At 34.8% G+C, this 16,429-nt stretch overlaps 1 protein-coding gene across 1 annotated transcript; it reads right to left on the reverse strand.

Annotated features, from left to right (window-relative positions):
- Nucleotides 1-13,029: 13,029 nt before the first annotated feature.
- LOC110020744 (beta-hexosaminidase 2) lies at nt 13,030-15,754 on the reverse strand. Its single transcript, XM_020718948.1, has 2 exons — nt 14,926-15,754; nt 13,030-14,002 (listed from the first exon to the last, which is right to left on the reverse strand). Exons 1-2 carry the CDS (start codon nt 15,686-15,688, stop codon nt 13,071-13,073), a joined length of 1,695 nt encoding a protein of 564 aa, XP_020574607.1. The 5' UTR covers nt 15,689-15,754; the 3' UTR covers nt 13,030-13,070.
- Between the last annotated feature and the right edge of the window lie 675 nt (nt 15,755-16,429).

The raw sequence follows: 16,429 nt of genomic DNA on the forward strand, positions 1-16,429 counted from the left end.
TAAAATACAGTATACAGTTCCTTTAATTAAAAAGTTCCTTTAATTAAAATGCAGTTCTCCTATACAAAACTTGATTAATACTGAATAATAAAGGCAAAATAAAACCATAATAATTCCATAATATTAGTTAAAAAGTTAATAATGTAATATAACCAAAATATAACATAATAATATCATAATAGTATAAGAATAATACCATCGAAATATAACCTTAATAATATCGTAATATAACTGTAATAATACCGTAATAATATCGTAGAACTATGTGAATGATACCACCAAAATATAACCATAATAATATCATAATAAAACCATAATAATACAATCACACCCGAATAACACCTTAATAATGACATTGAAATGTTATTGATAACACCTGATATTTGTTGCATTGTATTATTTTTGTAGGTTTGTGAACCCAAGATCAATGAGTTGTAGATGTCGACCATCTATAGTGAGAGATGTGTTGGATAAGGTTAGGCATTCAATATCTGAGGACATGAGAAATGAGCTTAAAGCAATGAATGTTGAGCAATTCTTGGAGCTCACTCCTTATCCTCAAGAGAATGTCTTAACACTTCAAATTTTGCAATGTTGGCAGCACAATAAAATGATTTTCAAAATTGGAGGGAAAGAAAAGAGCTAAGACTGTTGTCTGATGAAGTTGCCCTGCTAATTGGCATGCCAAATAGAGATGCAGTGCCAAAGTGGAGTAAACGTTCATCTTCTTGCGTGAATGCCCAACAGATGAAAAATAATCTTTTAGACTTTGCAAGAGGGGGATCTTCTACCCCTTTTACTAAATTGTTTATAAATTTTTTGTTATCAAATCTATTTGTTATCAAATCTAAAATCTATTTTTTCCCTCCAGTATATTTAGTGTACCCGAAGGACTTAACAACTTTGGGGAGAACATTCATAATTTTACCTCATTTAATTGGTCGGCTGCGCTCTAAGATTTCCTTATAGAGCAAATTAATGCAGTTGTCATCAAATTATTGCGGAACTGACCTATTGGATACATAAATGATTTTTTTTATTTGCTTACGGTCAGTATATTGTATAAGCTGAATATCATTATTGTTTATTAATTAGCTTTTATGTTGAATATTTAGTATCTTGTATGCAGCTCTGGTTTTTTATCATACATATGTGGTAACTCCTGCCGATGTTGAGGTCAAACCCAGAATATTGAGATGACCAATAACTGTTGGCTTGAACTCCTCACATATAGATGTAGCCTTTAAGAGGCTAACCTCTGAACATGTCAGTCATTTTTACTATTGTTAAATAATTTATTTATGTAATAGTCATTAAGGTATTTTTATCCTGAAATAAATTGCAGGTCAATGATAAATTTTTGGATCTGAAAGAGGAGGAACTCAATTTACTGGCCAATTCAAATGAGGGACTACCTAGTCCAACGCCAGCTATACATTTTCAAAGTCGTCAGCCTGAAGTTAGAGCAGAACCTCCTGTGTCATATGATATGGGGCTAGTGGTCTCAGAGGAGACTGCCCTGGAACCAATTTACAATGTAATGAACAAGAATCTTGAAACAATAATTGATCTGATCAAAGGACAGGAGAAATGGTTCAAGAGTTCCAAGGGACTCTTAATACAATAATTGTTGGAGTATCGGGTCTGCAAGGCCAAATGTTTATACTGCAGAATAAAATTGATAAAAATGAAAAAGACGGAGTTGATACATGCAAAGTACTAGAGGAAGAATATGCCCAGCCCCCCCTCCCCTCCTGTTGTAATCCCACATGCTGATGAGGAATATGCCTAGCCCCTCTCCCCTCTTGTTGTAATCACGCATGTTGATGATGAATCTTTCCAGCCCCCTCCCCTTCTGTTGGAATCCCACATGCTGATGAGGAATCTACCCAGCCTCCCTCCCCTTCTGTTGGAATCCCGCATGTTGACGAGGAATCTGCCCAGCCTCCCTCCCCCTCCCCCCTATCAAACATCTTCTGTCAAACAAGGCACTGCTGAGGAAACGAGTTTACAGGAAGAAGTCTCAACTGTTGGAATGCTCACCCAAGTGACACAGTTGATTTCCAGCTTATTGCATAGGGTTAAGGGCCAACGCAGTCCTAGAAAAAAGGTTGTGAGCTCCACTTTCACTCCTTTTGAATATAAACAAAGAAAAATAACAAAGGATGCTGATGAACAACCTCAGCTAGATGAACCAATGAATGACGAAGAGACTACAACATCCATAGAACAAACAAATGTACAAATTTTAGATATTGTAGAACAACTACTTGATACTGCTGCCACCTCAGAATAACCAATTGTTGATAAGTCATCAACCCCATAACATCTCAATATAATTATTTCATCACCAACAACTCAAACGACCTTGCAGATAGTGGTATTGTACCTCCAGTACATGCACAATTACCAACTGCAGTGGACGTACCTGAATCAACGGTATTTCTAACCTACTTCGTAATACTTTCTTATATGTTGTTTAGTACATTAGATATTTCAACATTTTTGCTTATGTGTAATCCTCAATGACAGAGTTGCACATTGATTTTCTTGGGCGAGCACTGATATTTGAGGAAATGCAAACAATGATTGATCAGTGTTTATCACAATACCCTATAAAGTGAGTAAATCTTCAACCTGTCGTTGCATTACAAGTTTATTAAAGTGAAGTGATACATATATTATGTGTACACTTTAGGAATGACTTTATTGTCAACCTTAAAGACATATTCATAGATCGGGGTATGATGGATGATGTAATGTGCAATGGATGGATTGACAAAGATCAGATGGATGCATTAGCCCTCATTCTTCATAGGAGGAGGACTCAAAGTCCAACCTCGTTCCGACGATACATATACGTCTCATCTTTATACTATGTATATAAATAAAATAATGAACATCACAAGATTTTTATATAGTCAATAAAAATATTAAAAGTGTGTCAATTCATGCAGGTTTATCGAAAAATGTAATGTGGTAATAACTTAAGGTTTTTGGGCCACATCACGAAGGAAGTGGTGAAAAATGCTGAGATCATCTTGTTTCCTATTATGGAAAACCAGCATTGAGTATTGTTGATTGTTGACTTGAAAGATAAGAAATGAAGAATATTTGATTCATTACCCAACAAAATGCATAAAACAGTATGTGAGCGCATTGTAAGTTTATGCCATATAATATGTCAATCCCATTCTGATTTTCCCATAAGCTACCAAGTGTGCCCTCAACCTTTGTAGAAATCATTTTTTTAGCGGATGTCAGACTATGTTTTGGTACGAGGAAACCAGGAAAATGGGGGCTGACAATGGTTAAGAGCGTTCCAACTCAAAGTAACAACATTGACTGCAACATGTTTATCTGTAAGTACATCGAAAAACTAGTTCAGGCGGACCCAGTTGATTGAAGTAAGGAGCTGTGCTGACAGGAAGAAATGAAAAAATTTCAGGCAGAGTTAGCATATAAATTTTGCATTTGGTTCTCCTCTGTTAAATAAGATTGAACTGATGTGTTATCTTTGTTGTATTAAATATATTGTCAATCAAACATTAATATTAATTGTTGTGTTTGTGGTTGTATTGCGAATGAAACTTTAATCTCTGCCTAGTTTGGTTGTATTCTATTTAGAGTAACGCTTTATTGGAATATTCCATCGGTTGTATCTCCGTTTTATTATGGTGACATTTATGAAGTATTTGATTTAATGGGATAGATGTTGTATTATGGTTTTATCTCTGCAGTATTCTCATTGTATTCTAATATATTGTTCAACAACCGCGGTCTTATTAGTATATGCTGCCAAAGATTCCAATCAAACCAGCAGAAGTAAATAAGTCCGAGGTTTTATTAGGATGTTATATTGTTCAACGGACGAGGTTTTATTAGAAACTCGATAGAAATCTTGAATAACATAAAAGTAAGTCAATAATAAATATACACAGATTTTATTTCAAAATAATATTACAGTTTTAATATTTCAAGAAATATACACTGATTTTAACTACATCGAGTTCCTGAATTATTTGATTTACTAAAAGGGATGTTGTATTGTGGTTGTATCTCAGCAGTATTGTAGTTTTATTATACTATATTGGTCAGCAGCCGTGATTTTTTAAGAATATACAGTTGTACTTTAGTATTTTTATGGTTGTGTTTAGGTTGTATTCTAATATATTATTGTTTCACGGGCACTGGTTTTATTGGAATATACCGCCAGAGATTCCAATCAAACCATACAGAGCGGCAAAAATTTTATCAAGGTTTTATTTGTAGCGGTTGTGCTTCGGTATTTTTACGGTCGTGTTTAAGTTGTATTCTTATACATTGTTTAACGAGCGCTAGTTTTATAGGAATATGTTGCCACATAATCCAATCAAACCAGGCGAAGCGACATCAATTTTATCAAGGTTTTATTCGCAGCGATTGTACTTCGGTATTCTTACGATCGTGTTTAGGTTGTATTTTAATATATTATTGTTCCACGAGCGCGGGTTTTATTGGAATATGTCGCCACAAATTCCAATCAAACCAGGCGGAGCGGCAGAAATTTTATCAAGGTTATATCTGCAGCGGTTGTACTTCGATATTTTTACGGTCGTGTTTAAGTTGTATTCTGATATATTATTGTTCCACAAGTGCGGGTTTTATTGGAATATGCTGTCATATATTTCAATCAAACCAGACAGAGTGACAATAATTTTATCAAGGTTTTATCCGCAGCGATTGTACTTCAAGTAATGTTTCAGTGAATCAAATCAGCACTTAAGATTATAGGTAACATTTACTTTTGATTCCTTTATTTTTTTTCCAGTATCCTTTTAACCTTGAATTAGTTATTCCTTTTAGGTGAATCTTCGTGGGATCATTCACATTTCTCTCTTTACTCGGTGTCTTCTTCTTTGATTTTGAATTTTTCTGAGGTTCTCGTCCACTCAGTATGGCTTCAACATCGATTGTTGGTTTATTAAATGCTTCCAACACAAGCTTCTCGGCAAGTTCATGACCTTGTGTTTTGGTGCCGATCTGGTATGCAAATTTATGAATGTGATTGAGATAGATGAGTCCACTTATAGAATTTGACAACGTTTATGACCCCTAATGATGTGCATAACAATAACTGTTATATATGTTCATTTTAGCATTAATAGACCACCGAAGTAATATATATTTATCAGGGATTTTTGTTACATTTTTGTGTTGAAGAATCCTTAAAGCGTGAGCACATAATAAGCCAATCATTTCAAAATTTTCACAACTACAGACAATATCAGAATTACCTTTGTCTAGTTTAACAATCCAGGGTCTGTCTCTGTCTTTATTATCGAGAGTTCGAATATGAAATTCTGAATCCATATTGGCGGAGCATTCCACGGCAAGCCCACACAAACTATGTAGAAATAGTGCTTCAAACATTGAATATAACTTCCTTATGTAAAGTAGAGCAACATGTCTCAACACGGGATAACTTTTTATAGTGGGAGAAATTGCAGATTGCTGACATTTAAAATCTTCATCCTTCTAATTTCTTCTACAAGGTTTCACGACATTTTCAAGACCCAAAAAATATTTGGTGAGGGTGCTTGTTGCCTTAGAGACACCATGACAAATCTTATTAGTGGACTCACTTATAGGATCCCCATTCCAAAAATTTCTTTTTTGAAAGCAGTTGACCACTTATGTCTGATATTATACAATTCATCCAACTAAACATTCTCGTGTAGGTTTCCTTTCTCGATCATTTCACCACAAGTTTCTTTGAACTCCTCTTCTAAGTCACATCTGCTTAAGCATTTATAAAAAAAGATCATTGAATCTCTTGCTACCCACGCCACAATGGACTTTTGAAGATAATTTCTTATAAATATGCCATTGACATAATCCATTGACCCATTGACATAATCTATGTCTAGTGTGCGGAAGACACTCTTCAATGACTTTAGACATTGCTTGATCTTGGTTAGTGAATATTGTTATTGGATGCTTTTTATCCATTATACAGATAAATGCTCTGAATAACCACTTGAATGATTCAATCATTTCATTTGATAAAATACCAACATCAAAGAGAACATTCTGCTAGTAGTGATTCACACCAACAATCGGAGCACAACATAAATTATATTTATTCAGTATATAACTTGTATCAAATATTATTACATCCCCAAACCAGTTGTAATCAATCCTAGACATCCCATCGCACTATAAAAAATTCACCAAACACCCGACTCATCAATTTAGAAGTCCCAAGCAAACATTAGATCATCCGCTTGCCGCGTAGTGAATAATTGTATGAGAGAATTAACATCCCCAAGTTCAATTTGAACTCTTCTCTCTCTTTGTATGAAATTATACACATCCCTCTTTGTGCAATCAAGATTCTCCACTCCTCTGACCTCAGTAGCGAGGAATCTTAATGCATCACTGGTTCTAATCTTTGATTTTGTTATTGATCTGATGATATCAGCACTGATGTCACACATCTTTCTGCTGGAACACAATAGATGTCTGTCACCGTTCTTTGCCAGCAGATGGTTGTGACTTTCTATGAATTTCTTAACCGACCAATTGCCTTCTAAATCAACGAAATATCAGATCATGGCTGGACAACTAGTCCTTGTGTCTGCTCTTTTGAGCCTCACCGTGATAGTGTCCTTCAACTTTTTCTTGAAACCAACCTTACCACCAACAAAGTCATTTGCCTTACGCTTTTTTGAATTCGACCAGAAACCACTGTGTTTCTTTCACACAGTAAATCCAATCTCATAGGCTTACTTCTCATTGTGGACAACTGCATGAATTAATTTCTCTGCCTCGGGTGATTGCAAATTTAAACATCAGCATTAGTACCCCAAAAGAAAATCGATACATGACTACAATACATCAATCACGCCATCATAATACCATAATATAACTCAAATAACACCATTGCAATGCTAATATAACAGGCCAATTAATTCTCGTTAATAAATGTTACTAGCATCATCGTTAAAAGCCGAAAATAGACACATCACCGTGATAAAACCACAATAAAGCCTTGATAACACAATTAGAACGTCAATATAAGACTCCGATAAAACGTCTAATTATATCAAATAACACTAGGATAACACCATGATAATACCAAAATAACACCACATTACCACCCCACCATATAGGAGACATTACAGACAAAAAATACATGCATAACACCACAATAATACAAGCATAACACCATTAAACATCAACATAATACACCAAAACAAGACCAAGTCAGCAAATCCAATATTATCTTAATAACACTATGATATTACCAAAATAACACCAAATCCCCACGAAAGTAACGTTACAAACAAATGATACTGTAATACTTTGACATCATTACGACGATGAGAATAACTACCCTTTAACCCCATCACGACAACGAGAACAACACTTCATTATGATAGTTATTTAACCCACTAAAACTATGAAAAACAATCAGAAATGGAAAAATAACTCCAAAAACAACCACTATATCACCGTGATATTACCTAAAAAACATCACGTCCCGCCCTAACCGAAATTTAACGTTACACGTCAGATAAAAACCGCGCAAACATCATTAAGAAAACAAATTTTCCTTAAAACCTAAATCTACAGTCAAACAAGTGTAACATACCTTCCGAATTTCTTCTGTCGCATCTAAACTCACCTCATTCTCATGATTCTCGAAGATATTTTGTGATTCCAGCTCATTGTCATGTTTATCGCAAGTATTTTGAAATTTCAGCAATATTTCTTCGTCAAGAAATGCTTCCATCGAATCAGGTCCACCGAATACGAATGGATCCTAAAAAGGTAACGAGAAGAGAATATCCCGATTCTCTATGCCTAAAGGAGACAAAGTATGAGTTGTTCCAATTGGCAGGAAGCGAAAATGACAAAAGTGCGTATTTTTTTGCTTGGGCGGGATTTGAGACGGGTCGAGTGTAATATAATAGAGTTTGAAATCTAAATAATAATAGTGGGGCCAGATTCCACGTGACATTTTCTAATTGGCTATCGCATGCAGGCTTCCATGTATTGCACGTATGGAATAATTTTCTCTTTGCTGGGTCTTTCATTTATATTTTGGAGCATTAGCATATAAACCACATAATTTTGATGTATTTATATCTCACTCACTTTAAACACATTAAAAAATCATCATTATATTTTTAATAAATACATAAATTTATGAAATGAGTCTTTACATTAATAGCGCATAAACCATTATTATTTATCCATATTATATTCAAATTTAAATATTATGAAACTCACACATGAAATCGGCCTCAGTTAACAATTCCGTCTAGATGTTCATCAGATCCTGAAATTCAAGTTCCGAGCATTTCTAACGTAGAAAAACTTCTAAAACTTTCATCATTCTCTTCATGCCGCTCTGTTCCTACCCGAAACTATCAGAAAGTAACCTCATTTTCTTCTAACCTATATGATTTAGAGATTGACACGAGAAGCATGCTTTAAGATAATGTGAAATTAAAGTTTGTTATGTTGATTGGTGGAATGAGAAGAAAAATGAGAGTTTCGGAGGTCTTTGTAGATAGAGTTCGATCGCTGCTTTTCCTTGTTCTCTTCCCGCAGGCTTCGACATATCACTATTAACAAGGTGAAGAGTAAGCACTAAGTAAGAAAATACTAAAATTTTATGTGAGACATGTAAATAATAATATTTTGCATGTTACTTATGAAATTAAAGTGTTATAAGTGTAATGTACATTCATAAGAAAATTTGGTGATATGTACATAAATTTCTCTTTTATTTATTTTATTATTTTTTTAATATTATCTGCATTTTTCATTGGCAGGACTGTCAAAGGTTTCCACAGTACTTATCTATTTACACTGATATTTACAATAAAACATAGAGAATAAAAGATGTTGTTGCCAGGCTTCTGGCAATGATTGCCACTTTCATGCATCTAAATATTTGTAAGAGAGAATTTTCTCTTAATTTCATATAAATACCTCACATATATTTACAAAAGAAAATTTACACAATAAGTGATAAATGTGATCAAGAGTCAGTCGATACATGCTATGTAGAGCTGTCAATTTGGCTCGATGTTCGTGAACAGCTCGTGTTCGGCTTGTTAAGTAGCTCGTGTTCGGCTCGTTCGGCTTAACGAACGAGCCGAACACGAATACATTTTTAAGCTCGAAATATAAACGAGCCGAACATGACCAACAGTTTGTTCGCTCGTGTTCGACTCGAAAAAAAAATTATATAATTTTTTATATAATAATATATTACATATATTATTTATATAATAATATATTATATATATTTATGTCTAAGTTTAAATCATAACACCTTATGTAGTAATGTGGTTAGTGTCTTCTTTTGTATATTTTTTATCCAGGTTCGAATCATACACTTTACATCTATTTTTCTCAATTTTAGTTTAACGAGTCAATTTCGAGTTGAACACGAACCCAAATATTTAAATCGAGCCGAAAACAAACACACTGTTCACGAGCCGATTCCGACCACGAGCTATTTCGAACGAGCCGAACACGAGCCTAGCCATAGCTCGCTCAAGCTCGGCTCGTTTACAGCCCTAATGCTATGATTGGATGATGACAATCAAATAATGATTATTGAATAATGACATTCAAGAATTGATGATTGAACAATGATAGTTGAGCGATGACAATTGCAATATAATGGCTTGGTAAAGAGTCGGGAGGCGATAGTTGCTTGACAACGACGTAAAATGATGACAGTCAAACAATGATGACCAGTAGACAACAACAACCTAATAATAAAAGCAGACAATTTTTATCAAATAATAATCTAATAATAAAAGCAGACAATTTTTGTCAAAATAATTTTCTATGCAGACTTAAATTTTCTTGAAGTTTTAATCTTTATATAATTACTATAAAACTCATATTTATTACATAATTTTGAGTTATTTTTAGATAATTCGTTATATTAGAAGCTTGAACTCTCTATTCTTCTCCATTTTTTTTCTTTCAATAATTATTATCAATATTAATTTTAAATAATTTTATTTTATTTATAAATTAAAGGCACATCATTTATCAACTCTAGGTGTAATTATAGATGAATTAATAGAATTTAACATAATTCTATAATATATTATCTCTAGAGAAAATGAATTTTTCCACAATGATTGATGTGGATGATTTCGGCATCAATTAATGTGGATTTTAAGGTGGAAAACATTATTTATAACAAATAGCATGTCATAGTTTAAATATATTTAGGCCCATTCATATTTTGATTTGAATTTAAAACATATTTGATTATGATATTTATTTTCGTTTTTTTAATTTATTAATTTACTTTTTATTTTTATTTAAAATAAAATCTATTTGATGTATCAAAACAAAATACTTTTTATTTTTAATTTAATATGATGGAGGCTAGCAGAAGTAAATGAGTCATATCATTAGCAAGCGGTAGATGGCAGGTGGCAGCAAGCTGTGTTTATGAGTAATAAATAGCTAGTGATGATTTCTTTAAAAAAAAGCTCAGAATACTTGAGTTTTATTTTAATTGTTCCATAAATTAAGTTTATATTTAAAAAAAATAAAGATATATTTAAATAATAAAAAAACCAAAAATAAAACTAAATTAAAATTTCAAAATTATCCAAAATTGGAATTTTAGGTCATTAGGTTAATTAATGTTGGAAAACATGTTTTTGATAAATGATAGTCTTATTAGGGTTTATCATTTGGTTTGTTATAACTATAAATCATTATGCAACAAATACTTCAAATTTATAAATAATATGAGAAATTCATTTTGTGAATTCCATTACTTTTTATTTATATGTAGTTTATATGTAATATTTTTGACATAATAAGAAAAGTTTTGACATATATGAAATAAGGGGAAAATATTCATGAAAGTATTGCATAAAGCTAAATTATATTCACATAATTAAATATCTCAATTTTTTGTTAAAGAGCTCAAATCATATCGGCAAGTGAGCAACTACAACTTATCAAAAAACAGATGTTTTAAAAGCTGTGATGAATATTACAATTTTTTTTTTAAGTATGACCGTCGCCGCACCTAGCCAGGACCGATGGGAAAATACAAATTTTAGCGGTTGTTTTTTGAAAAAGCTGTCAAAATGCATTTTACCCAAACATACAAACTGTGGTGCGGTGTCGCACTGCCATCTCGCTGCCGCCCCAAAACGGACCCTAAGTCAATACAAGACGACAACAATATAAAGACGGTCTTACAGCAATAATTCAAGTTTAAAATAAATCTATGGCTCCAAAATAAACTACATTATAAAGAGGAATATAATAAAATCCTCATTTTATAATCTTTTTCTTAAAAAAAATAACATTTTAATAAATTAAATTAGAGAAATCGATATTATCATCAGTATTTTTTTATTTACATTTTTTTTTATCCAACTGCAATAATATTTTGGAATAAAATAAGAAATTTTCCTCTCTTTTTTATTCGGCTATAGAGAAAAGAAGGAAATATATAATTTTTTTATTTATTTTATTTTAAACCATTAATCAAGATGCCTAAAGGGCATTTACATACATTCCACCATGTTCTTATGTGTGTACCTATCTTACACTAGGGGTGTAAGCGAACAGAACACGAACGAACACGAACGAACATAGCTTGTGTTCGTGTTCGGTTCGTTTGAAATTTAGTTTGTTTGAAATAAGCTCGTGTTCGAAATTATACGTGAAGTCAAAGTTCGTGTTCATTTCTTAGCGAACGAGCCGAACACGAGCCAATTTGAAATCACTAATATTAATATATATATAAATAATATATTATATTAATTATATAACTTATATTATATAAATATATATAATATCTATATTAGTATATTAAATTTTTTATATATAATCATTTTAAATTATTTTATATTTCGAACAATAACGATTCAAACACGAACGAACGGATAACTATTTGTGTTTGGTTCTCTTAACTAACCGAACGAAAAAAATTTGTTCACGTTCGTCTTGTTTATTTATTGAACGAATCGAATGCGAGCTAATTGCCTAACCGAACACGAACTATTCACGAACAATGAGCTTTTTTGACAGCCCTATCTTACACATAAATTTTGTTATTGGGTGGTATGAATGTAAATCTTCCTCTTTTTTTTTTTTGGAACAGATTAATGTGTTAATTTTAAATTTAATTAAATAGTATTATTTTTCTATATGCTACTATTAAATGAATTTAATTAAGAAATTTTTTTGTAGTAGTATGATAGATATGATTTAAATGCATGCAAATGACCCTTTTTATTTTTCATGCCGAGAAAGAAATCCTAAAACTATGATTTACATTCATGCCATCCTTATCTCATCTATTTACATATCTAACACTAAAACTTCTCACATAAGAAAACGTGCGCATTTCACTCTTTAAAAAAAGTAAAACAAATGATATTTTTTATGCAATATAAAATAATTAGCCGGTATAAATGTAAAAAAAACCAAAATTCAGACATTATATATGTAAGAAAACATAGAAATTGAAGGCATGCATCTAAATCCCAAAACTTTCGTACAAATACTACCACATATTTTAAACCGCACAACAAACATCAAATTTATTAAATTTATTTTAAGAAAACAATAACAATACAAATTTTTCATGTTTCTTGTGGCGTAATTATTACATCCGGACGCAGAGATACATCTGAAGTCCAATAAAATCACGGAACGTAAAAAAACCTTTTAACATAAGGGAATATTCTCCCATATTATTCAGCATTATTCATGTATTATTGTGGTGATATTCATGTGTTATTGTGTTCATAGTGTTATAATAATACAATAACATATCAATATCACAACCATAACACCTGAATAATGCAGAATAATACAGAGAAGTATTCCCATATGGTACCGGCCGAATCAATTACAAAAAAATTAGTTTTTTTTTTGTGTGATTCATTGGACTTCAGAAATATTTCTACGTCCGGACGGAATAATTTTTAGTTTTTTGTGCTTGATTTGTAAATAGAAATATTTCTTGTGCTCTGTACTAATTATCCCTTAATTTCATTGCAAATTCAAATTTTCTACTGGACCAAATTGCACATCCCCGGATTCCTGACACACCACAAGGGCTGAATGGGCTCGGCTCCAATCCCCCTTCCCACCATCCTATGCCGCCATTCATTCAACCTATTGGTCGCCTCCCCATACCTCTTCCTCCCATCCTCCCCTCTATTCCCCGACCACAGCGCCTCGCCCATCGCCGCCGCCCTCGGCCATATCCTCCCATCCGCCACCACCCCATCCACCTGCTCCGACCACATCGCCACCTCCCCCCCAATCACCATCTTCCTCTCCTCCTCCGTCAGCCCCTCCGTTATATCGTAATCATAAACCCTCTGCCATGTCTTAAACGGCGCGCACCATGACCCCCCGTCGCCCCCTGACTTCAGGCCATCGTACCGACTGTCATTCCCCACCCAACCTCCATGGCCGCAATCCAGGTAGTAGAAATCCCACGAGGAGACGATGACTCTGTACCCCATCGCCGCGAGGATCTTCGTGTTGTTGGGTCCGTTGTTCCAGGTTTGCAGAATGGTGGTTTCTTTGGGGATATCGGAAGGTGGGATCTTGACGGCGGGGCCGAGGAGGACGTCTTCCCAGTAGACGGCGGTGCGGTTGAGGTGGGAGGTGAGGAAAGGATGGGTTTTTGCGATGAAGTTTTGGAGGAGTTGGTCGTGGGTGCCGCCGCCGGACATGAAGGCGGCGATGGCGGGATCGGATTCCCAGCAGGCGGAGTTGATTTCGTCGGCGCCGGAGTGGAAGAATGGTTCGGTGAAGAGATGGGCGGCATCGCGGAAGACGTTTTGGACGATTTCGTAGGTTTTCGGGGTGAGGGGATTGAGTTGGCCGGTGGCGGGCTCGGCGGCGAGCGGCGGTTTGTTGGGAGGGAGCCAGAATTGGTTCGCGCAGGTCACGATTTCTGGATAGGCTTGGGCCCAGGAGCCCGTGTGCCCTGTTTCAATTTACGAGAAGAGGAAGAATTACATATTTGCATATATAACACTCTATGATTTACATATTGTAATTTAAAATTATTAAACTCTCTTTTGAGACTGAGTGATATTATAAAAAATTTAATTAATGCTGTAAATTGTTTTAAATTAAATCTCGACATAAAAAAACCAATTATATTATTTCTAAAAAAATTAGTTAATCATAAATAGAGATGTCAAAACTCCTCATTGTTCGCGAACATCTCATGTTCGGCTCGATAAGAAGCTCATGTTTGATTCTTATGCTAAGTTAACGAGTCGGATACGAAAAAAGATTTGTTCTTTCGTGTTCGGACTCGTTTTGACTCAAAATAATTATAATTATATATGCACACCTCATCAGGCAAAAACAAGTCCTCGACAGAGGCAAAAACACATTAGTTGGTTGTCTCCCGTCCGTCGGTAGGCTAAGTTATGTCCTTCAACCACTTCACGTCAATCGATCTGCATATATTACATAATATTTAAATAATATTTTAATATAAATAATAGCATTTAAATCTCATCCTAATCTTTAACATTCTATATTTGCATGAGTGGGTTGTCAAAAAGACTATTCCTGAACAACTCGTGTTCGGCTTGCTGAGCAAACGGGCTAAAAAATAACGTTTTTTTTTTAAAATTTAAACGAGCCGAACATGAACAATTTTATTTTTTAAAGAGCCAAACGAGCCGAACACGAACAATTGTATCTTTTAATGAGCCAAACACGAGTTGGGTCTGGGCTTGCTCGTGTTCAGCTCATTTACACCCCTAAATTCATAAATAATCAGCCAAGTCAAAGTCAAATGAAGGCAACGAATTCGTCTATTAAAACAATATCTTAATAATCAATTAATTACTAATCAGTCAATTAATAATAATAAAAAAAACAAAATCTCACCAGGCACATCAATCTCCGGCATGACTCGAACTCCATAGCTCATAGCATAGTCAACAATCCGCCGGACATCCTCCGGCGAGTACCTCATCTCCGGCCCATAAGAACCTCTAATGGCGAGATCTGGAACCGAAGGAAGAAGAATCGGAAACGATTGCGAATCGGTGACATGCCAGTGAAGAACATTCATCTTATTATAGCTCATCGCTCTCACCGTCCTGAGAATATCCTCCACCGGGAAGAAATTTCTGGAAGTATCGAGAAGCAATCCCCGGTGCGGAAACAGGGGACGATCGGCGATGTGGATCCCGGCGGCTATTAGGGTTTTGGAACCAGCAGACCAGGTGAGTTGAGAGAAGCTTTCGAGGCCGCGAATGGCGCCCCAGGGAGTGGAGGCGGATAGGAGAGCGGGGCCGGAGAGGGGGATGGAGAGGGTGTAGGATTCGTCGACGTTGTGGTGGAGAGGGGCGGAGGGGTTAGAGATGGAGATGTTGAGGGAGGAGAGGAGGTGATGGGTGGAGCGGAGGGAAGGGGGGAGGAGGGGGTGGTGGTGCTCGGAAAGGATTAGATCGGAGTAGCGGGAGACGGCGAGGGAGAGGTGGGGATGATCGGGGTGGGAGGAGTAGATGGTGAAGGAAGGGGAGAGAAGGGAGTATACGCGGATTGGCCAGGAGACGTTGGTGGGTTTGGGCCAGACGTTGATCGGTAAGGAAGCGGAGGAGAGGGAAAGGAGGAGGAAGAAAGGGAGGATGGTGTAGGGTTTCATGGCGAGGATTGGAGGGGAGAATGTGTGCTGGGGGAAGGACGAAGAGAAAGGGGTGAGGTTTTTGAAAGCAGAGAGTAGTTGCAGCAAATAGGTGCGTAAACGAACCGAACACTAACGAACAAAGCTTGTGTTCGTGTTCAGTTCGCTTAAAATTTAGTTTGTTTGAAATAAGCTCGTGTTCGTTTCTTAACGAACGAGCCGAACACGAACCGAACACGAGCTGTTCGGGGACGACTAACTTATATTATATAAATATACAATATCTATATTAGTATATTACTACTATAGCATATTAATATATTCTTATTATTATTTTATTATATATTATAATTTATAAAATTTAATGTTTTAAAATATAATAAATTTTTTATATATAATTATTTTATATTATTTTATATTTCAAACAATAACGATTCGAACACGAACGAACGCATCACTGTTCGTGTTTGGTTCGTTTAACTAACCGAACGAAAAAAAATTATTCGCGTTTGTTTCGTTTACTTATCGAACGAATCGAACACGAACTCGTTGACGAACCGAACACGAACTGTTCGCGAACAACGAGCTTTTTTTACAGCCCTAGCAGCAAATTCTGTAAGCCATTATTATTATTATATTATTATTACGGGCATTTACATGCGTACCACATACTTTTATTTATTTACATATATAACACCCTAAACTGTTATATTTACAGTATTAACTTTAAAAAATTAAAATGAAAATTCTTATATATATATA

The sequence above is a fragment of the Phalaenopsis equestris genome, unplaced genomic scaffold (genome assembly GCF_001263595.1).
Source record: "Phalaenopsis equestris unplaced genomic scaffold, ASM126359v1 Scaffold000107, whole genome shotgun sequence".
Lineage (NCBI taxonomy): Eukaryota > Viridiplantae > Streptophyta > Magnoliopsida > Asparagales > Orchidaceae > Phalaenopsis > Phalaenopsis equestris.

Coding starts and splice junctions, on each gene's coding strand:
- LOC110020744 (XM_020718948.1), bottom strand. CDS start 15,688: ATGAAACCCTACACCATCCTCCCTTTCTTCCTCCTCCTTTCCCTCTCC. Junction 14,003..14,925: donor GCCGGAGATTGATGTGCCTG/GTGAGATTTTGT, acceptor AAATTGAAACAG/GGCACACGGGCTCCTGGGCC.